General features: G+C 39.7%; 1 protein-coding gene across 1 annotated transcript; it reads right to left on the reverse strand.

Annotated features, from left to right (window-relative positions):
* Positions 1 to 1414: 1414 nt before the first annotated feature.
* On the reverse strand, positions 1415 to 22229 carry si:dkey-178e17.1 (tricarboxylate transport protein B, mitochondrial). Its single transcript, XM_034691215.1, has 9 exons — positions 21794 to 22229; positions 11322 to 11429; positions 9717 to 9816; positions 5276 to 5414; positions 4793 to 4877; positions 4522 to 4626; positions 4149 to 4264; positions 3953 to 4026; positions 1415 to 3677 (listed from the first exon to the last, which is right to left on the reverse strand). The coding sequence occupies exons 1-9, from the start codon at positions 21903 to 21905 to the stop codon at positions 3563 to 3565; spliced, it is 954 nt and encodes a 317-aa protein (XP_034547106.1). The 5' UTR covers positions 21906 to 22229; the 3' UTR covers positions 1415 to 3562.
* Between the last annotated feature and the right edge of the window lie 528 nt (positions 22230 to 22757).

Here is a 22757-nt window from a genome sequence, read left to right on the forward strand (position 1 = left end):
TTGGGGGCAATTTGTGAGCACCATCCATCCAGCAGCAGAGAAGAAGAGGAGGAGAGGGAGGAGGAAGGAGTGATGATGTTAGGATGAAGGGAGGCTGGTAGGTTCTTTGACCCTTCTTATAAAGCCCTATTGTACAGATGTGAGGAGCAGGCCGGCCTTTCTTTCATCACTGATGTGTGTGTGTGTGTGTGTGTGTGTGTGTGTGTGTGTGTGTGTGTGTGTGTGTGTGTGTGTGTGTGTATGAGAGCGGGGGGTGGGGGTGGGGGGTTGCAGGGGGATGAGTTTGAGGTTGTGCAAACAGCCCCACCTTCAGTTTAAGATGAACTTTTTGGGTGTGATGAAACCGTGTTTCATTATTCAGTTCTGAGCTCATAGTGCAACATTCACTCCTGTCAAACTAATATTTGTCAAATCTGAATCACTGTTGTGCATGTTACACTTATTCTGACCATCCACTGTCACGTCTCACACACGCACACACAGAAAACTACATAATACTTTCTGAGGCCCTAGCTCTGTTACTATTCTAGGCGAATATCAAGCTGTGTACTTATTTACTCTCTATTTAAAGCTTTAGTCAGTAATTTTGCTTCAGATCATGATTATTCATACATCATCTGAAGAAAAAAATTGTTACATGGACTTAACTCCTCTAGATCATAAAATGCAGTTAAATTCAGTCCCATCATTACCAGCTGCAACATTAGACGTGTTGTGTTGTTGTTGCTGTTGTTGTTAAATTAAGACAATAATAAGTATAAAACAGTAGATATAAACCGTATTAATCTGTAACAGGCCATTCGCATGATTATAGTTCTTTCCCTTTGGGCGTAAATTTGATGCTCATATTTTTTTATTTCTCTGAAGTTAAGTTTGAATTCTTAGCTTGTGTTGTCAGTTTGTTTTTGCAACTTACACTTAAATAAAGTCAGATAAGGGCACTTCTTGAGCCCTAAAACACTGTGTAGTTCTTCACTGATGCCAAAATGTCCACTAAAGGCTGTCTTCACTTCAGTCCTTTGCAGGGAGCTGTGCATTCCTTCTCACAACAAACACTGAGGCACCGCGGATATGAAGTGTGTGATTGTGTGTGAGAGTGTGTAAGAGAGAGAGAGTGATAGAGAGAGATGGATAGTTGAATCACTGGACATGAGCATCAGCCAAATCTGAAACAATGAGTTCCCTGTTCGATTCCTCCCCTCCTTACGGCCTATGGTTTGTCCCAACGTGATCTGTTGTGACCAAACAGGCCGAACGGGAGACCAATGAGGAAGGGAGGTTAAAAAAAACACAGCCAGTCTGCATGCTTTCAAGTTTTAAGATGCTTGATTTAATGAGTTTTGAGACCCCCACCCACCCATCCCACACACACACACACACACACACTGAAACACACACAAACACCACCAAGGAATTTAAATTTAGCACAAACAAAAGGGAAGGGACGATGTTTATTGCACAGGCTTCGTCATACAGAGCTACATCCCCTCCCTGCACACACACAGAAGCACACAAAGCCTTGGAATACATTGATTTGATTTAACAATAACACTGTCAATCTTTCTGCCCATCACAACACAATTCTGTTTGGCCAAAAAATAACATTATTTCAGAGGAATAAAATTATAAATAAATTGTAATCATTTATTTTCTGTAATAGCAACATGACTTCAGCACAGTCATTTCAGATCATATAAGAGTGTCATGGGTTGCTAATAGATGATGGTTATTGCTTAAGTTCATTCACAAACAAACACAACAGTCAAAGGCACATGAGCGAGAATACAAACATGACTGAATGAAACATGATGGCACTCAAACTGAAGAAATGGATTTGAACAGATTGTGATCCTAACGCTTTCTGATGGTTGGCCCCCTTAATTGAAGCAGGACCCAGAGTTGTTCTGATACTGATATTAACTGTGTTGGCCTCAGATATGGCCTGCAAAGTGATTGAGGATTGACAGTTCTGGATTCAGTATGATAACTAATCAGCCCCCCTCTGACATCACTAGGTCTCAGGTAAATTATTGTGTGAGACACAAATGTGTGGTGTTGGTGAAGATAGAAATGAATCTGAGCCAAACATTAACAATCAGGTTATTTCACTTCTGTAGTTTTTGCACGGCTATCAGAGGGGTTCTCAGTGTTAGCTATTAAATGCGATAAAATGTCATATCAACATTAATGTGTACAAAAAGATCCTATTTTTTACTTCCTTTAAAATGATTCTATCTTTCAATCATATATGTTGAGATCCTTCTGAGGACCCTTGTGTTGGTAAGCATTGCTGTCAGGAATGGAAGGAAGAATAGCAGAGACTGAAAACTGATAGGATCTAAAGGTATTAAAAATAATAATCCAGGAAGCTGGTTTTAGTAGAAACCGTTGAACAATCATGCCTCCACTGAATGAAAAGAAGGAGCTCTGAGGTTACGTTGCATGTTTGTCATTGAGACTCACAGTGAATTACAGCAATACATTTTTTTTTTTTACATCTTTAAAACCCTTTTACACCCAGACCTGATCACAGCAGAACTCGACACAAGTGGCACAAGTTAACAGCAAATAGTCTATCAAATATGTAGACATTCAACATTCAGCTTTCAATAAATACATTTAAAAAGTTTGCTGCGATATAAGTTATAACATTTTGTCAACATCATTAGGCTACTTTTGCATGTTCTGACTCTGAACACACCTTCATGGTTGAACAGATTTGTCATTTGGCACAGGAATAAAATATGTATTATAATTTACAACAAAACTATAATTCTGGTAAATAACCAAATTAGAATCTACGTTTTATAAAAATAACGCGCATTTTACAATGTAAAATCATTCTATTGAAGGCCTAGTTATGGATGTAACGGCAGTTTATGTGACCGTAAACCTACAAACAGCTGCAGTCTGGCTCCTCTGGATCTGAAACCACACGAGGCACAAGAAGAGACAGAGAGCAACAAAACTCAAGAGAATCCAGTATGACACCTGAAAACTTGCTGTAAACATCATCAAAACAGCTGTTGACTTGAAATCATATTTCTCACTGAGGGGGGGTATTTTACAAAGCAGGTTTATGAAGTAAGTGAACCGAATAACTTTAAAAAAAATAATAAGGGGATAATACAGCAAACATTTGGTTTATAAGCAAACATCAACATAATGTCAATAAAAGTTTTAAGGTTTTGTTTGCCATTTAAAAATTAATAATGTATTTCAGTAATTAGAAGCATCTTTTTTCACAATTATTTGGCTCACTTTATAATCCCACTTTGTGAAATAAACACTTAATCTTGGCAGGTGTCTTGGTGCAAAGCAGCAAAGCTTTGCAGACACTCAAGCTGTCCAGATGTGGGCGACACTGAGCTTCTTTTTATGCTTTCTTTTAACTCTGCAGCCCCACCCTGTGAGCGTAAGAGCTCCCTGTTCGCACGTGACACTGATCTAAGTTCACCTCTCTGTCTCGCCCCTTCAACAGCAGAGGAGGTCTGAGAGATTTAGATCTGTGCCTGATGCCTGGAAATCAGGAAGCTGCCGCCCTCTCTGCAGCTCCAGCTGCTCAGTCTGTCTTCCAGACCACATTCAGGAACCTCACCACCTCCTCGTAGATGATGAAGACTATGGCTACATCCAGACACACTCGTCCCAACCGAGGAACAGTCCCTTTGTAGAATCTATGGATGGAGACAAAGAGAAAGAGAGATGATTCTTCTCAATATTTAGCTTACACTTTGGTAACATGAAGCCAAGTGGACTGGAAGGCCTTGTAGACCCATAAAGAAATCCCATAATACAGAGAGAAGTTGAATTAGATTGAGGTGAAGTCTGTAACTTTAATGACTTCACACATAATTAATCACATAAGTCAATGAGCTTCTCCATGCTGCTAAATAAAAAGCAGTTTTGGCCTGCTGTGTGTACTAAGAATTGTCAAACTAAAATAACTCACGCTGCCACCCCCTCGTTTCTCAGGATCTTTACAGCACAGTCCAATGTGCTTTTATATTTATGTGCTTCCAGGCCCTAAAGAAAGAAAAACGAAAGGCATCATTATTTCTTTTCATTATCAATGAGTGCAAACAACTTGCCAAGATGAGTAAAAACACAAAAAAACAGCGCTTTACAATGTCAACTTTGTCATTTACCTGCATCCGTGTCTTGATTACATCTAGAGGAGTATTTCCAAAGACACTGGCTGCTCCAGCTAGGGCTCCGAAGGCTCCAGTCAACAAGGGGTGCATAGCTTTATTGGGGTTATCACCTGGTATAAGGACACAAAAATAAAGAAGTTGGTAACATGAGACATTTCAATATAAATGTAGTCCTAGTATTGAAACTCTGCAGCTGGTTTGCAGACTTTTTGGACTGTAGGTGGTTCCTGATACCATGGCTGAACCATTAAAAACACTTGTAACTGACACTTGACTATATTTACTAGACCATTAGCATAACTGGTTTCTTGAAATATCTCTATCACAAATAAACAGACAAAGAAGATTTATTGGTTTGCACACTGACCTTTGTACCAGTTCTTCAGAGAGGTCATCACATAGAATCGAATAGCCTGGTTGGATCCTTGTTTAAGAACGGTGGCAGTAAGACCCTGATACGTCCCTCTTATACCTGCAGGGGCAAGATAGAGCAGTAAATGTATCATGCTCTTCACTTATTATAAAAATAACCTTTCAATTCTAGACACTCACCACTTAAATTAACCATGTTTTAGCTGCACTACTAAATATGACCACTAGATGTCATGCGAGTTACATGCATTGAAGTCTCTGTTTACCTTGCTGCCTGATGATCTCTCGGACTCCGTGGTAGAAGCCCCTGTATTTTGGGTTCGCTGAAGTCTGGTCATGAATGAATTTGACCTTCAAAAAAACAAAAAACATCCATAATAGATCATTTTGTTTTACTATGACCGAGAAGTGAGACATGCAAGTTAGTGAAATCTGCACAAATCTCTTAAAAAGAGATAAAACAGGGTACAGTGATTTTGTACAATACCTAATATTGCACAAGTTAACTGCAACACATTGCAAGATTCATGTTGTAAAACGCAATGCAACAAAAAATGCAATATACTGTCTATGTTGTTGAAGCTTCATCATGCAATCCTCTCAGACAGTGTGCTGCTTATTATATACAATTGAACACAAGGACAAGTGTTTCATGTTTATTCCAACAGGCTGTGCATCTCGCATGAATAAGACTAAAAAGTAAATGTGATCAAACATGAAATCTGACCACAGATCAGTTGGTAACATGCCTTCACAGTTTCCATTGGACAAACCACCAGAACAGCCTCCATCACCCCAGCTCCCAGCCCACACAGAAGACCTTTGGTGCTGTCCAGCCGACCAGACTCATCCCTGGCACGGTTACTGAGGAACTCAAACACCCCAAACCTAAGGGCCAAAACGGAACAAACATGGAGTTATGGGAGAGTTAACAAAGCACTCCTAAAGGACACAAGTGAATATTTTTTATTAAATAAAACAAAAATTTATCAGAATTGTACTTTCTTGTGCAACACCACATGGATAAATGTTATATTTCTATAGCACATCTCTGTAAAACAGGTCTTTGTGGTGTGCTTATCCAACTGTCTTATCATGTTCCTATGAGCTAAGAAACTCTGATTAATGTAGCTTTAAATGTTGATGATCATCTTCCAAAGTGTATTTAATTCAAACATTTTTTAAAAACAAATAGACAACATTATTACAGACAGAGAGCATGAGATTCCTGGTATAGAGACATAAACACTGCAGCTATAGCATAAGAAAAATGATACAAGGATGGCTATGCTGCTCCACATCAGCAGAAATCATTTAGAAAAGGAGGATGTTTCCACTCCATGTAACGCTGATGAGAAGCAATGAAACCAGAAGCCTGTTGGGGCGAAATTAAATCTAATTCCATCCCACATTTTCAGTGAAAACAAGTGCAGGAAGTGGTCAGGGTTTTTAAAGATGCACCAATACAGAGTATTTTTCCTGTAACTAACAAATGACCAGCAACAGCTGGAGTTAGAGAGAGAGAGAGAGAGAGAGAGAGAGAGAGAGAGAGAGAGAGAGAGAGAGAGAGAGAGAGAGAGAGAGAGAGAGAGAGAGAGAGAAAATGTTGTGCTAGCGAGTCGTTTACAAGAAAGGTTATTTTTAGATGGAATTGAATTGTGGTGAAGGTAGGACACTGCCCTGGTGCACTTTGCAGAGGGGCGGGGGAGGACAGACACTTGGTCCTGATTAATGCTCTGTTTCTCCTCTCTGTCTTCTCTCCGCCTGCTTGAGCCAACACCATGAATCTTTAGTTGTTGTCTCCAGCGTTTCTATCTCAGAAATTTTCCTCCGCTCATTAACCTTCCACATCTGTCTAACTCTAAGCCCAGAGTGTGTTTGCTTTGAGAGAAAGGCTCCACACAATTCATCGACTCCCTCGATTAAACAGGGAAAAACAAAACATAAAATAAATCCATCCTTTCTCTTCTGCACACCAATGACTGGAGACAAATAGCCTTCAAGCTTTGGAAGGGATAAAAAATGGTAAAACCCCAAAGCTCTCTAAACCGAGCACTTAATAACCAACCTTATGAAACAAATGCTATTCATTAAAAGCTGCTGGAGAGGAATATGCCGCTGTCATTCCTCCTCCTGAGCCAATTTACTCCAAAGTCTCCCCTCCTCATACAGCAAGTGGACAAAACTTCACATTCAGAAAATGACACGTCATGTTTTGGCTGACATCCACAGCTAGAGATGAGTCACTCTGGACAGCAGAGAGCTTCCCAATCTTCATTAGAGGCTCTTTCTACAAGGTTAGGTGGGCTGGTGACGAGAAGAAGAGGAAAAGAGGAGAAGAAAGAGAAAAGAAAGGTAGAAAAAGTGAGTGATGTAAATATTGAGGAAGGGTTGAGGGGAGAAAAAGGTCAACGGCTCTGTCCTTCCCCTACCTCTCTGACAAGCTTCCAGCAGATTGTGCGGTGCATGATGGTGCACAGGCAATCAGCTAATGGGATGGGGGAGGAAGAGGGTTAGGGAGGAAGAAGATGCCATAGGATGGGGTTGAGGGGAGGGAAGATAAAGGGTATAAAAGAAAAATCGAACAAACGACTCAGAGTAAGTGATAGTCAATGGAAGCAAGCCAAGGTGGTTTCCATAAATCAGATCTGATTGTTCAAAACTGAGCGGTTTAAATGTCTGCGTCATTTTCCCTTATTTTATTCATCTGTTCATCGCCGCTCCTTTGGAAAAATATTATTCTTAATTAGATAACCTGTCTAAATGAAGGTGAGGTTCAAACCCAAGCTCCCACATCGTAAACAATGATTGCAAGACAAAAAAATCTGAGGATTGACCAGATGTTGAACAAGAGATGAAATAAGAAAAGCATTTGTCTGCTAAACTGATTTTTTCAGATGTGCCTCTACAATTCAATTAAACTTAAAGATGGTTTTATGTTTTTTTATAGGGTTGTCAAATTGTATTATTTTGAATCCTGATTAATCACATGATTGTATATAGTTAAGTCCTGATTCATCACAAATTAACCACACATTTTTAATCTCCTTATACCTTAAAGGGATATTTTTCAAGCTTCAATATACTCTTATCAACATGGTTGTTGAAAAACATGTTTTTTTATGTGAATATTTGCTTTTAAAAAACTTGGCATCAGTCATTTTAAAGATGTATTTTAAGCTCATCAGAGTTCATGATAGGAAGTTAGATAAATTTAAATTTTGTGTTTATCTATTTTATATATTGTTACTCGCCAAAACGGGAAGTTTCATTATCTTGGCGTGACATCTGAACATATCATGATGCCGTTATATTAACCTTCACCTAATCCTCTTTTGTCTGACCCAAACTTGAACACACCCTACTGTAACCCTATTTCACCTTGTTTAGTTAGCTTACTAGCCTCTTTCCTGCTGATTTTAACACAGACTTCAACATTGGACTACTTTTTATTTTTATTTTTGGGACTTGCTACAAAGTTTGGGTGAGATACCACGGCTGCTTTGATTGAAGAAGGGTGACTTTCCAGCAGTTTAGTTTTTTCAACCTGAAGTCAGTCAAATGTTCGTATTAAGCCAAACTCTGGACCTCGTCACACGTTAAACGTGCATCAAATAAAACCGGAAGTCACGTTTACTCGTTATTACTTTGACAGCCCTAGATTTTACTCTAAGGAAGGTACCATTTGCTGCTTGGTTCTTCCTCATGTAATTTTAGTTATAAAGTAGTAGTTTCATTAAGCTCCCTATAGAAACACTGTATGCAAATTGTACAAAATGAGTCAGGAGCATATAGAGCTGCTTTCTAATGAGATCATGGTTGGGCACTAGTGCAAGAAATGAAGAGTGCAAGTCCTCATCATCACTGCAGTTTGTGCGGGTCACAGTGAGTCAACTCAAAACTTCGCTTAGTCCTACATAATTTCATCATAATTAAGACAATACATTAAAATACTATGTACCCATTTAAATGCAAGTTTATATGTTGTCAACAACCTCATTGTCAACCTCTGTACCCCGCTGTGGCATATTACCTCAGAGAAAACTCTTCTCAGAGCAAAAACAAACCCTTCAGACTCTCTCTTAAGAGTACACACACACACACACACACACACACACACACACACACACACACACACACACACACACACACACACACACACACACACACACACACACACACACACACACACACACACACACACTATATAAACACATACATCCATTGACAGGGTACCAACACAAGTCTCCCTCTCTGTTCCCCTATTGAGACCCTGCCTGAGTTTGAGTGGCATCTTTGCTCCGCCTGGCTGCGCCTGTCTCTCCATCGTACAGACAGGCTCTCCCCCCAGCATAATAGACACACACACACTCACACACGCAGAGAGAGAAAGGAGTGAGTGCTGTGCAAGGAGTGAAAGACTAAAGAGGATAACAGAAAAATGGTAACAATGAAGGTGTCTGACTTGGTTTTGTGCAACACGTGCGCTTATATGAAAGTGTGCACGCAACACTGCAGTGTGTCTGTGTGTAAATGTCAATGCTGAAAAAGAATAATGTAATTATACTGAAGGCTGGTGTGGCATTTATGCCTTGCCTTGTGGGTAATGGGCTAGAATAATTGGAGAGTGTGAGCTAGTGGTTCCAGGTAAAAGATCACAACGGCTAAAAGAGCGCATTTAACTCCGGACTTATAGTCACATATTTTAGATTTGACAAAGAGGATCAGAGGATCAAGACCGGCTTTTAAATGATAGTACAATTTAACAACAACATATTGAGCATAAGATTAAGAAATGTGTGTCTTCTTTTCAGCCATGTTTATACTTTATATTAAATGCCAGACATGATTTTGAAGTTTTCATTGACTTCATCCCAGCTTAAATGAATTACAAGGAAATCCTTGAAAGCTTTTCAAAAGCATCAGACATTGGATAACTGTGAGGAAGAGTAATGTGGCTTATTTTTGCATTTAATTCAGATATCCCTAATTTAGTGATCAAAGTCATTCATGGAGACACCACTCTTCTCCTTTTAGCGTGGACATCACATATAACAATGTGTGTAAAATGTCATATTATTCAGTAAATAGTACATAAATGCATCAAAGTAATCCACTTTAATATATGATAAACTTTGAAGTTTACACTAAAAAAATCTGTCGTGCTTTCAGAATTGTTATTTCACTCACCTGACTGCAGATTTGGGTATGGATCCATAGAGCAGCGAGCTGAGTCCTCTGTACAGGCCTTTGACCCCATGACCCTGTACTGTCTGTTTCACACAGTCAGCTGGAGTGAGACACACATATGTTATGTATTAATGAGTTCATTACAAATTAGTATTTTAAAGATGACCCCAACAAGCATTTCAGCAGGCATTGATTAAGAACAAGATAAAAGTGTCTATGGAGAGAAAATGAGGCAGACAGCAGCCAGTTTCCGTAGGCAGTCATCTAAGGAAAATATAGCATCAATTAATAAAAAGACATGTGAATTTAAGAGACTAACTTCATTATCATTTCTCAAGTTGCTTGTAAGACTTTGAGACTTGTAGGGTGGGGATGTCTTGGCTAGAAGTCCACCATCCTTCAGTGCTGGCTGGAAGATCTGAGAAGCTGCCTAGAGTCTCTCCCAGAGGCTGTGCCATTTTAAGACAATGAGTGAGACGTTCTGAGATTATGTGATGCTCTTGTTGAGCTTTTTTCTTTTTTTTTCGTGATTTCAAGGCACTAATCATTTTAAAAATATCTAATCCACAAGTGATGCATGTGGTCAGTATTTCCAAAAGCACAATGAATGTGCTAAAAGTGACTTATTCCTTGTTTTCTTTCCCCTGCATAATACAGTCTCACAATTACTCTTCAAAAGCAAACACCCGGAGTAATAATATTCCAGAAACATCCATGCATCACTTCTGATTCATAAACATCACAGAATTAAAAAGCAGGCAAATTGAACCACAAGTCATCTTCCCGCAAATTGGTTGTTTTTCTTTGAACTTCTGGAGGCTTCTTGCTCTCGCAGACATCTGTCCTGTTATCCATGTTCTGCTGTCTCCTCAAATACACGACTGAGCTAAAGGAGCAACAGCTGTCTGCAGTGCTCATTAGCATGGTCTGCCATCCTCAGAGCTCCAGCCAACGTTAACACAACCTGCATGTGTGTGTTTGTGTGTGTATGTGTGTGTGTGTTACACTGGTTTGCATGGATGGTGAGTGTGCGTGTGTGCATTGGTCTGTTGTAAGTCATATAAACAAGCACAATGACAGCCTGCCAGAATCCCTAATGTACCTGGGGATGATGGGTAATTAGATAATGAGCCCCTGAGAGAGGGAGACAGGATAAATAAGAGAATGTACTTAAACAGAGAGACAGACGGATGGATGGATAGATCAACAGATAGATAGATAGACAGACAGATAGATAGATTGATAGTTTTTTTAGTAGATTTTTTTTTTCCCAATGAAAAACTTCTTTAATTATTTTCAAGTTTCTTTTGTTTTACTTTGATTTTATTGTGTTTGTGTTTTGGTTTTGAGATGTGCATGTTGTCCTGCTGCCAGAAGAAGCTCCTCTTGTGAGAGAGTCTAAATTTGAAATGATCTTAATAGAGATTCTTTTTGTAGGTCAACTCTACTGGTCTGTTTGTTGAAGTAACACTTTGACATGGTGTTCGATTTTCAGAAAAAGATCACCTTGGGAGGGTGTCGTCTGATTTCAGTTCAATGTCTTGTTAATATGATGAAACAGCCTTAAGTTTATGAGCAGAAAAATGGTCACACACACACACTCACTTATTCCTCTGTATTTGGGTGGATTGGCCTTCTCATCCAGCTGCAACTGAGTCTTGACATACTCTGTGGGGAATGTGATGCAGATCTCTATGCCACCTGCAATTCCACCTGAGAAACAGAGAGCAAGAGCAGATGTTACAAACATAAAACGAAGATATGAATTAACCTGCAAATTGTTAAAATGTTCATTCAGAGTAAGGAGAGCCAGGTGGTCACACAGCTATGTTCACGTTTTGCCTTAACTTAGTGTACCAGGTGTGCCTAGCTGCAGCCTAACAGAGCCTAGTCCAGTCCCCAGTCGGCCTTATGTGTTGCAATTACATCATGGATCATTACAGTGACTCCACAAATGGCTTCTCCTCCATAAACATTAAAAGTAGCGCAGCCAGGGAGGGAGAGTAACGAGCGGAGAGAAGATAAATCAACTGGTGCTGCTTCGGCTTCACTGCACAGAGACTGTGCTGTTTATTCAGGACCGAACAGAAAGTCACACGAGGAGAAGGGAGAGCGAGAAAAACACAGCTGCATCTCACTTATTGTTTGTGAAGATGAAAATATGAATGAAGAAAAAGAACAATTTAACATATGAACATGTGAGTGGCTAGAGGAGGGTTCAGCCACAGTTGATGGGTGGAGTGAGGATGAGTGTCCAAAAGGCAGATAAGAGCTACAGATGAGTCATGAGAGAGAGAGAGAGACAGAGCGCGAGAGCGAGAGAGAGAGAGAGAGAGAGAGAGAGAGAGAGAGAGAGAGAACATTAATTTAATTATCCACCCAGCCTGGAGGGAGGGGCTCCATTACCCAGGCCAAGACCCTTCATTAACTCAATGACACAGAGACGCACACAGAAGAGCACATTGTGCAAGCAGGACACACAACTTGTGTTTACACAGAAACACACACACATACACTTACAAACACAAACGCCCATCGACCTAACAAAATTAATTCCAGATTTATTCTTCTTCTCTTGGTTTATTATCTTGAACATTTTCTGTACATTAAGGGTTTTTCTGCCAAGCTAGAAAACTGTAGAAAATCTACACCTGTCTCAAAGGGAAGTGCTTCCTACAGAAAGTGGTTTTGCTTTTCCCTGTTACTGTGAAATCAAATGTGAACAGATGGTTATTCTATTAATAGATTTCAGAGATTGTCTGAAAAACAACTTTTACCTCAGATACTAAGAAGGGGTTTATAAGAAATACTCTCTGCACATCCTAGAATGGTAGAATGACTATTTTATAGCTCCTGTATGTATTCTTAAAAATTATTCCAATGGAATATGCTTGTACCTGAATGGGATTGGTCTTTTAGCCTATATGTGCTGAGTTGACTCCTCAGTCAGGATTTAATCATACTATCAGTAAGTTTCCAAAGACTGGCATCTTGAAATCCTTCACCTAAAACATGAACCTGTCACTTAGTCCATAAATGAATACTGAGAAGGTATATGCGTACATCATTAGTGAAAAATAAATGTAGTAGTTTCAGGATTGTCTTGCTATTGTATTTTATTAATATAGAAAAAACTGTAAAAGCTGGCAAATAATTATGTTACAGTATGTTTTAAGAAAAATAACTCCTTAAAGTTAAATAAAAGACCAACTCTTTCATAATGCTGATATCATTCGTATTCTTCTCCATGTACTTTGGCTAACTGTTCCATACGACCCTCAACGTTCCTCTCGCTCCTGAACATGCGGATGTGTCATTTAGCCGTGCAGTTTGGCACCTCTCACATGTCACAGCTGGCAGCACCACCTTTATCACTGCAGCACCTCGAGGCGGAGCCTCCACTTAAGATAAAAACAAATTTAACCCAGCCAGGACGGAGAACTCAGGGCAGGATGGCATTGTTGGCAAACTAAATACCCTTAAAAGTCTCAGACTGACGTGCCTCTCTTATCAAGGTTTCCTCTTCTGTAAGTGAGTCTGATTTAATAAAGGAAATCAATACAGGAAAAATGGCTTTTACTTTAATCTCCTGTGAGGAGTTCCTGGTTATGAAACGGACTAAAATGAACACTGGTGCTTCTTTCCGACACACCGGAGCAAACTGGATCAAGCAAAGGACGTTATTTAGAGAACACGACTTGTGCAAGTACAGGGAAAGATCAGCAGACACAAGAATCACTGAAATCAACACAAACTTACAGTTCCTAAGACATACTTATTATTTATCCTTTAACCCATAGATTGTACTCTGAAGAAAATGTGCATATGCATGTTTTTTGCCTCTTTGACATTTACATAAATAAGTGAAGTGCCAAGATGTTCACTTCAACTTTCAGTATGATGGTTTCTTTTTTTTTATCTTCTGGTTCAAGTGAACATTAGTATTTAATTGACATGATACTAATAAAATGCTGATCAGCTGCTATTGATTAAACCTGCATTAGACTCATAAGTAAACCTATAGAAACTCTAAGCTGAGTCATGTGAATGCACAACAGGCCAGTGAGCTGTAATTCTTCTAATACTTGTGGAGTGGTGAGTAAATGTAATCCTGCTGAGACATAACAAAAATCACATGATGCTCCCTTCCAGCCGTTCTGATCCTGGATCAGTAGGTCAGTATGTATCTCAGAAAAAATTCACAATAAACCTCATTCATTATTTTTTTTTTCAGTTGAGAAACCCAAGCCAGTACAAATCAGTGAAAACCAACCAGCAGCAACTCAGCAGCAGATACACTGCAAACACGATCAATCCTCATCACACACGAACACACACACAGCGCCTGTGGAGCAGAAGCAGTTTGTTTGCCTTCCATTTCATTTTACAGTCCACATCCAAAACACACACTTACAGATGACACCCTAAATGACTGCTGTGTCGCCGCCAAATGTGAGTTACATGAACAGGGTGGTCATTAATCTTTATCTTCACATGCTCGCTCTGCTCTCCTGTTGTTCATTTTTCTCTCAGCAGCACCTTCCTCCCTCTCTGCTCATCACCCAACTTTCCAATACACGGTGTCATAAAATCAATGCCCCCTCATAGATCCTTGGCGCTTACTATCACACCAAAAACAAATGGAAATGGCATTGGGTTGATATGGAGAATTCAAACAGGTGAGAGAAATCTGCCGCTACAGACTCTGAGACATGACACCTCGTCCAGCTGAGCAGCAGTTTGATTCATGAAACAGAGACGATACAGGTTCATGCCCTATTTAAAGGTAACACTGGGCTGGGAAGAAGTATATTTAATTTAAAACCTGGCCAGAACTTTATTTTATTTGGCATATGGAGCCTTGTTAAACAGGATGCAAAGATACTGAGATACAAAAAATATACTTAATTGATCTGATCACTTTAACCATTTTCAGCCCCATTTAGTTAGAAGGTAAACCAATACTCAGCCCGAGTCCTAGACACAGTAACAGCTTAATTCTTTGAGAAAGGCTTTCTGCCAAATACAGCCTGGCTTTGCTCCCATTTGACCCCAGAAGAGTTGGTGAGGACTTCTATTAAGGTCTGGCGATAAGGCACAGCTTACATTTATCCTCAGTCTGTTTCATAGTGTTAGAGTCAGGGCTCTAATGGAGGTCTTCCATATCACACTTTGAAAAGCATTGCCTTCTGGACCTGGCTTTGAGTGCAGATCACCTGCTAGAATGTGATGGTCATGTTCATATAGGACCTGCTGGTGCTTTATGAAAACACAAGGGATAACCAAAGTCATTGGGATGTATCCTCTGAGGAATATGAATATCTGAACAAAATATAACTAACCCATCACTTAGACATCCAAACAGCTGTTAAAAAATGATCTGTCTCAATCAGTCCTGAATGATGTGAAAAAATTATGATGTCAGATTACGTTCAATATGGCAACAATATGAAGTGTGAGAAGTGAACAACATCAGAGAGTGCATGTTAGTGATGAAGCTGTTCTTCGAGCTTACACAACACCTGAGTTGCCATGATACCAGAATTTTGAAACTTAGTTTGAAACTATTAAAAATCAGATGACATCAATACCTGTTTCCATACAATGAAAACACAAATTGAACTCCTACGCCCCAATGATTGAGTATCTCTTGGTTTTTATTACCACACTGCAATGAGTGCAAGTTCAGATAAAAATACTGAACAGAGACTAACTTTTGACATACTGATGAATAGCATCTTAATTTCTGTTTCACTGTTTTGTTTTCATTGGTTGTGCTCGCTCTCTTTACTTTATCTCTATGTAACTGACTGCCAGTGCTCTCTCTCTCCTGCTTTTCCACTTGCAGCATCTCTGGGTTGAAAACACTACTGTACATTTGTCTTTTTCTTAAGCTTTGCTATTATTTGATACTATCAAATGTAAAAATAAAAGACTGGCCTTGTGTCGATTGCCAATGTTTATATCTGGTTAATAATGAAATCTTCATCCATTGTGCAGCCCTATTCAATGTCAATGCAATGAAGAACAAACTTGCATCACCACTCTTCCTGACCCTTCAACAGAGATTTTTTAATAAAAAATATCCTTGTGGATATGATTCAGATACAAAGTGTGAGTTGAGTATTGGCAGACACTGGGAACTTCTCAATACTAGAAACTAGTGTAATTACATAAATATGTTATACTGTTGGAATAAACTCTGATTGCTAACTAACATTGCACTCTCTACTTGCACAAACCTGTTGTAGTATGACATGAAACGAGCCTAATTATTTGATACTAGTCAATGTTAAAACAGCTTTAGTTGACACGGTTAAAAATGTAAGCTCAGGTCCATGTACTTCTGAACACAGTGTGTATATGAAAATATTCATGCACATGGATAAAAACAAACATACAAACAAATTCAAAGTGACTGTTGTAGCAGCTCTGTGAGGCTCAGAGGAGTCCAGGTGATCAGGCAGACAGCCAGCTGACAGGGAGGAACAGTCTCTCCTGAAATCCTGTCCTGCCTGCTTCAGTGACTCTAATGAGCCACCAACACATCTGGTCCACTAAGAAGCTTCCTTTCTCCGAGGAAGAACCAACTATCCAGCTGTAGCATGGTCTCTGAACATGACAGCTCCATATCCTTCAAAACAACATTTTTTCAACAGCGGTGAAGAGAGTCAGATTCAGTTTGCAACTTTTTGGAGCAGCTGAGTTTTAAAAGCAAAGTGCAACCTGGAAACAAAGTATGTCTTAAGCCTTCAATAATGTGTTTTTACTTGTGTGCATATGATCATGTGCCAGCAGATTAATAAGCAGTTTCCTCACAGAATCGATCTATTATTCATCCTGATGTTCCTTATTTAGATAAGAATCCCTTACTTTTAATTCTCTGGAGTCTTAGGGGAAGATGTTATTAGGTCCATGTATCTCAAGTCCAAATGAAGAACACAGCCAGAGGACTGATCACTTCAAACATTTGTTGTCTTATTAATAGCGATGTAATATTCCTGTTTGCCCAGCGCAAAACATGAAAAGAATTATTCATCTGACGTCTGGCCTTTTAGGCTTCCTCTGTTCTGGGCAACACTCCCTGATGCTACGATGATGCTTAATTACAGGAGGGATGTTTATAAATTTTACATGGAAACTAGATTAAGTGATGAGAGCCCTGCAGCTAGCATATTGTACAATGTTTTACATCAAGAGGACATTTACACACAGTGATTAGACAGTAGGGACAGTACAGACTGAGCTACTCTGCTCTTTGCAGTTACTGGATAAAGACAGCAGGTTCCTGTCTTTAATTTCTTTAACATAAATCATTCGTGATTAGTTGTCTCCGTTAATTGATCACCAGGCAGATATTAGTTCAAGTTCATTTTACTGGAGCATCAATATGATAATTGTGGAGATGTGAAATGGGTCGGTAACAAAGGTCCTGACAGAACATGTGACGGGTGACGTAAAGCAAATACGTCTGCTCACCTTTTGACAGCTTACTAACTGTAATAAATCAAAGACAACAAAGTTTTGTTGTTAGTCTGTTACAGGTAATAGTTTTAAGTAGCTACAAATCAATATACTACTTCATTCAGCTGCATCCTGCGAAAAGTAAGTTGTCTTGAACAAACAAAGGTAGTATTAAAAAGAAGATCTGTATTGCATTCATGCTTTTGCAACAAATGTTCGCTTTGGCAAGAGACACATTTTTACAGCAGTGGGTGATGGTGCTCATAGGAAATGCAGTCTCTATCCCCTAAATACCCTACTGATTTACTGATTTCATTGAAAGAGGTCACCAGAATAAGCACAACATGAAAACTTCTCAAAGTGCCTTTAAGACCTATCTCCAGACTTTCTGCTTCACCTCAGCTCTTTGAAAACATTTTAGATATCTAATCTTTCAGTTCTGGCTTCATGGTCCAAGAGCTTTATTATTCTGCTTCAGCATCACAGCTTTTTTCTGCATTGTTCCCAGATGTAGAAGGCAGCTGTTTTCAGTGGGAAAAGATCTAATTACACAACAAGATGGAAAAAAGTTAGCTGCTATCAGGTTAAGATTGTAAAACATTTAGAAACTAGCAAGGCAGATATTTCTCTCAAGACTACACAACCCCGTGAAGCCAAATAGGAAAAAAGCTTGTCAAGGCCTTTGACAGATTGTTAGTGGGAATCCATCCTTCAAGTCTAAAACATCAGGGTTCTTAAACATTCCAAGATAATTACTTGAAAACCAATTACCCTGCTACGATTACATAACTCTGACAGATCTGTAGCATATTCAAGTTTGAAGTCTCTGTAAGTTCATTTATACTCAATGAAGAAATAAATAAAACACAAGGCTGACTGAAGCCCAATAAATTAATATTAACACTATGGGTTTGTTCAAGTTAAATCTGGGGAACAGTTAAGTATGAGATATGAGATATGAGAAATAAAGGCCTAAAATATATAGTTTTTAAAGGGCAGCCAATAGGGCTACACTATTCTAAATACTACACTAATTTCTGTCTGTGTCTCCGTGGCTGTGTTTTACCCACATCGGGCTGACAAGCTTTTACTGAGGGGGATGTTGGGAGTGCACTGTGATTTATTATCTTGCTTTGGTACTCGGGGTCTGCGAGCGGCAGAACAGTGGAGGGGAGGCGACAGTCAGTGCGTCACCTGTGACGCGAGGAAATGGGGAGTAAGCGCACAGTTTGACGAGCCCTCTGAACCTGAGAGGAGACAAGCACTCAGAAAAGCCAAGTGGCTGCCCTCAGGCTGGAGAAGGAGAGAGAGGGGAGGAAAAGAAAGCAGGAAAAGTGACATAAAAACAAGCCTGTCTTAGTAGAAAATCCAATTTCTCATAGGAAAATAGGGACTTTCTCTCTAGGGCCATCTCTTCATTTCTTGTACTCAATTTGGAGAAGTTAAAAATTAGAGTAACAACTGAGCATGAATGAACTACAGTCTGCAAATCAAGACCAGAGACGCATTTAGGCCACTCTCATTCCCTCGGGCAAAACACAGAGAAAATGCTCCTTCCTTCTGTGTCTCAACTTCAGTCATCATAGTGGCTGTTTGGAGATGACTGAACTAACCAATGCGAGCAGAAAAAGCTCACAGACCTCTAAAAAGCTTTACAAACTCCTCCTCTGAAGAAACCACTGTCTATGCAGGCTCTCAACCCATTAAGCTCTGACCTTCTACGTCTTGCTTTGTCTACATAGAGCCTTCAGGCATGTACGTGTGGCACATTTACTCCACATTGTGCTAACAGCTAAATCTAAAGTAGCGTTAGAATGTGCAGCCATTAGCTGAGTGGAAAAAGTTTGCATCCTGACTGTAAGATATTAACTGTGGTTTTGGATGGATGATATCTGTGATTCGGATTAGAGTAGCTGTTTATCAATCGATGAGTCATCCCAGTGATCTACTTTCCTCAAGCCACAAATACTGACACACACTGTCATTTTGAAACCTCTTCAAACAAAGTGATTGATCAGTGGTTTCTTCACAGTTGAGCCAGAGGAGTCAGAGGTTGAGACAGGGAGAATGCAATCGAGCTGCTGTTGCAAAACTGGACAGACAGGCCTGAGACGAGCTGAACGACACAGCAAGGAGGAGGAAGGAGCAACGCTGGGCCATATCCAGTCAATCAGGCTGCACGGGACTGAGGGGGGAGGGGGAAGGTCTCACTACAGAGCCACATCTCCATTTCTCAGACGCTGACAGGAAGACAGGAGTCAGGGGAGGAGATCTGTTTTTTTTGGTTCATGCTCCTCCTATCACAAAATCATACAGTTAACTCAGCTTTGGTATTAACATGTTTTAAAGAGTCTTATCTGAACCTTTTCTGACTCACTGTTTTATCAGATAAACCAGTGAAAATAGTATGAAGACATAGATTTGTATGTGGATATAGGGGAAGAAATATCAGAATCACAGACATGCTGGTATAATAACCTGGATGCATGTTTAATAATTTAAAAATGCATGCTTATGAAAAGGGCAGAGAACAGCAAGATAAAGTTCACTGCAAATCATTTGTAAATTTACTTATTTTCTTCATTTAATCAGAATGGTTGCACCGTGTTACTGCTGGTTTCTACTTTATCTTCAGGCATGTACATTTCTTACACTACTTAAGTGTCATAGGCTAATATGCCTTGTATTTTTGACCACTTACAGCTGCAACAAATTAAAGCACATAGGCTGAAATAATTACTTTTAGCTGGACTCATTGTTTTTAAGATTTTAAAAGCTAAATTACAAAACATGTTCTGGTTTAATCTTCTTAAATCTGAAAAGTAGAAATATTACATTATTAATTATCCCAGAGTTTTAATTGCTGATTAGGTATAAAGCTCACTCAACCTTGGCCTGTGATAACTTTAATGTGCAGTTTCACTATTAAAAGAAATAGTCAAAACAATTTGATAAATAAGTAAAATGTCAGCAAAGTAATCAAATGATCATTAGTTGATGCAGTGAAGTGCGTAATCCTAAATAAAAAATAATTTCATGAAATATTGTTTAATGAATGTAAACTTGTGTTGCCAGAGAAAAAGGCTGAAATCAACAGAGAGCTGCCACACAGCAACAGCTCTGAGAGGCTCTTCATCATCAGGAGCTGCTGAACCCTCATCATCATCACACGAGGGGGTCCAGGGGGTTTGGGAGGGATAGAGCAGCAGGAGAGGAGGACTGGAGGTTCTGAACCTCAGCAGGGGTAAATGACTAGAACAAGCATGGTTGAAGCAGTGATGAACTGTCAATCATCTGAGCCAATAACAAGTTGATGATTGATTTACAGTTTTATGAATATGTCAAGCAAAAATACTAAACCAACAGCTGTTTTGTAAAGCATCCTGTGTTTCAAATTAATATACACTAAATATTTTTATAATGTTGTTGGGTGACTAAAATAAACAAATATTTAAAAAAAAAATTGGTTCACAATTACAGAAAAAAAAGCACTACAATGACACAATAAATGTAAACTGACTGGTAATGTTGCAGCACCACAAATAAATCAATCATAAGCTGATGTAGCAGAATACTAAATTTGAGGGGAAAAATCCCATCACAATAAATGTTTTAACCATATCACATGATCTTCATCAGCAGTCCGATATTTGATCAGTTAGGGACAAGAACTTCCTGAAGTGGTGAGAGAAATGTGTAAATTAAACCATCTAAATTTCAGATAGTTCTCTGAAAAATGAATAATGTCAATATTAAATTGTTTTTGTGCTGACTCTTCTCTATCCTCTGATTAAATTCCAGCCACCACACACCCATACATGTTCCTGAGACAGTGTGTAAAGCAGCTGCTTTAGTGTCCCTTCACTGCTGCATGCATCAATCCACTTTAACAGCATTATGTAAAGTGGACTGGAGGTGATCTTTAGATTAAAAGGATCAAATCACACCAGTGCAGCAGATCAGACTGAAGCAGGACACCACTGTTTGTCAGGACAGAGGAAGAAGATTTCTGTTTCTTCTTAGGCAATAAACCATCTCTTTTACAGCAGCTGTAAGGGGTCAAGGGGTCAGCATGGTTACAGGGTAAAATCTGTGACTTTGTTGGAATAACTTGTTTGGACGGATAGCCCTAAACATCTTGGAGCAGGTGTTGCAGCTTTGATACACACTTTCACCGTGCGGCTCCATCAATTTAAAGCATTCAGCTCCAACAGCATTCAAGTGAAACGTGTCATCGAAGAGAGAAACGCCTTGTTTGTTCTCCATACAACAATTAAAAACGACAGAATGGACAAGAGGCTACCTTTGTAGCGTGATGACGTGGTTATAACTTTGCAGTAAATACATTACTTCTTTTTTACCAGGTTTTCCCGCTTTTGCCGAGAGGAATAATAATTTTGTTCTGTCTACTTAATATTTAAAGAATGAATTGTTTTGTCTGTGGGATACTTTTCTGTAGCAACGTTTTGAAATCACAGTGTTAGATCCCTCCGCTATGCTTTAGGAGCAAAACTGTAAACTGTAAGAAATCTATAATAGCCCATAACTTCAAAATAGTGATATCTATTTCCCATCTCTTTACTTTTCCGCTTCATAAACAGTGCTGAATTTACCTGCTAGAATCGCCTTCCCCGGATGAGTTAGTTTGGCTTTCCCCGCCGGCGCCGCTGCAGACAGACATCTCGGTCTGAGAAAAGGGCTGGTAAATGTGCCTTTATCCTGCATAACTACCCAGAGAACAGACAGTACAACTACAAAAAAGCTTCTACTCTTAGTTGTTCTCTTCAAGTAGGTGTCTTTAAATGTTTTTTCAAGTAGACCGGAACGCGCAACACATGGATGGCTCCTGTCAGCTGCGCTCTCCAGGACGCAGGTGAGCTTAGACGCGTAAAGACTCAGACGCGTAAAGGACTCAGGCGGGTCTAAGGACTCAGGCGGGTCTCTGTGTTGACAGTGGGCGGACTCTGGGACTGTCAGGGAAGTTGGGACGTGCTACATCGAATATCTGTTATTTGTAACCATGGTAACGCTGTATCACGTCGGTAGCAGGCCTGCGTAAGCGAGCAAAAGCAACCCGGAAGCGAAGACGGGGCGGATAAGTAGCTGTGTTTATGTCCTGCTGCCGCGTTGGACCTGGAAATTTCCCCGTGAAGCGAGTTAACTTTAACAACCACTGAACCGGTTTTTCCTCACAGCAGTCAGTCTGGGTGCGTTTTCCGTGAGCGCAGGGTGAGAGGAGTAGAAACAGGGCGGGGCGTGGTCATCGCTTTTCGCCATCGAGGAGGATTAAAACAAGACTCCCCTGTTATTAAATGTTTTACAACCAAAACATTATGCATTTTCCTAGCAGCAGGCGGCAACATATTCTCAGTAGCTCAACCACACCCTCTCCAAACAAAGAGGTTGCAAACTGAAACCATCAATCATGTCTCGGCAGCTTGGTTACCAAAATGTCAGTCTGGGTCCAGCAAGGGGTGAAAATAAGGGTGTAATGAAAAACCCTGTCATAAACCATGTTTACAGCCTTAAAACACAATAAATAGAGACTGAACCCTGAGGGCATGTCCAGACTCTTTG

This window comes from Notolabrus celidotus, chromosome 9 (assembly GCF_009762535.1).
Source record: "Notolabrus celidotus isolate fNotCel1 chromosome 9, fNotCel1.pri, whole genome shotgun sequence".
NCBI classification, from domain to species: Eukaryota; Metazoa; Chordata; class Actinopteri; order Labriformes; family Labridae; genus Notolabrus; species Notolabrus celidotus.

Coding starts and splice junctions, on each gene's coding strand:
- si:dkey-178e17.1 (XM_034691215.1), bottom strand. CDS start 21,905: ATGCAGGATAAAGGCACATTTACCAGCCCTTTTCTCAGACCGAGATGT. Junction 4,265..4,521: donor TCTGAAGAACTGGTACAAAG/GTCAGTGTGCAA, acceptor TCCTTATACCAG/GTGATAACCCCAATAAAGCT. Junction 3,678..3,952: donor AGAAACGAGGGGGTGGCAGC/GTGAGTTATTTT, acceptor CTCCATCCATAG/ATTCTACAAAGGGACTGTTC.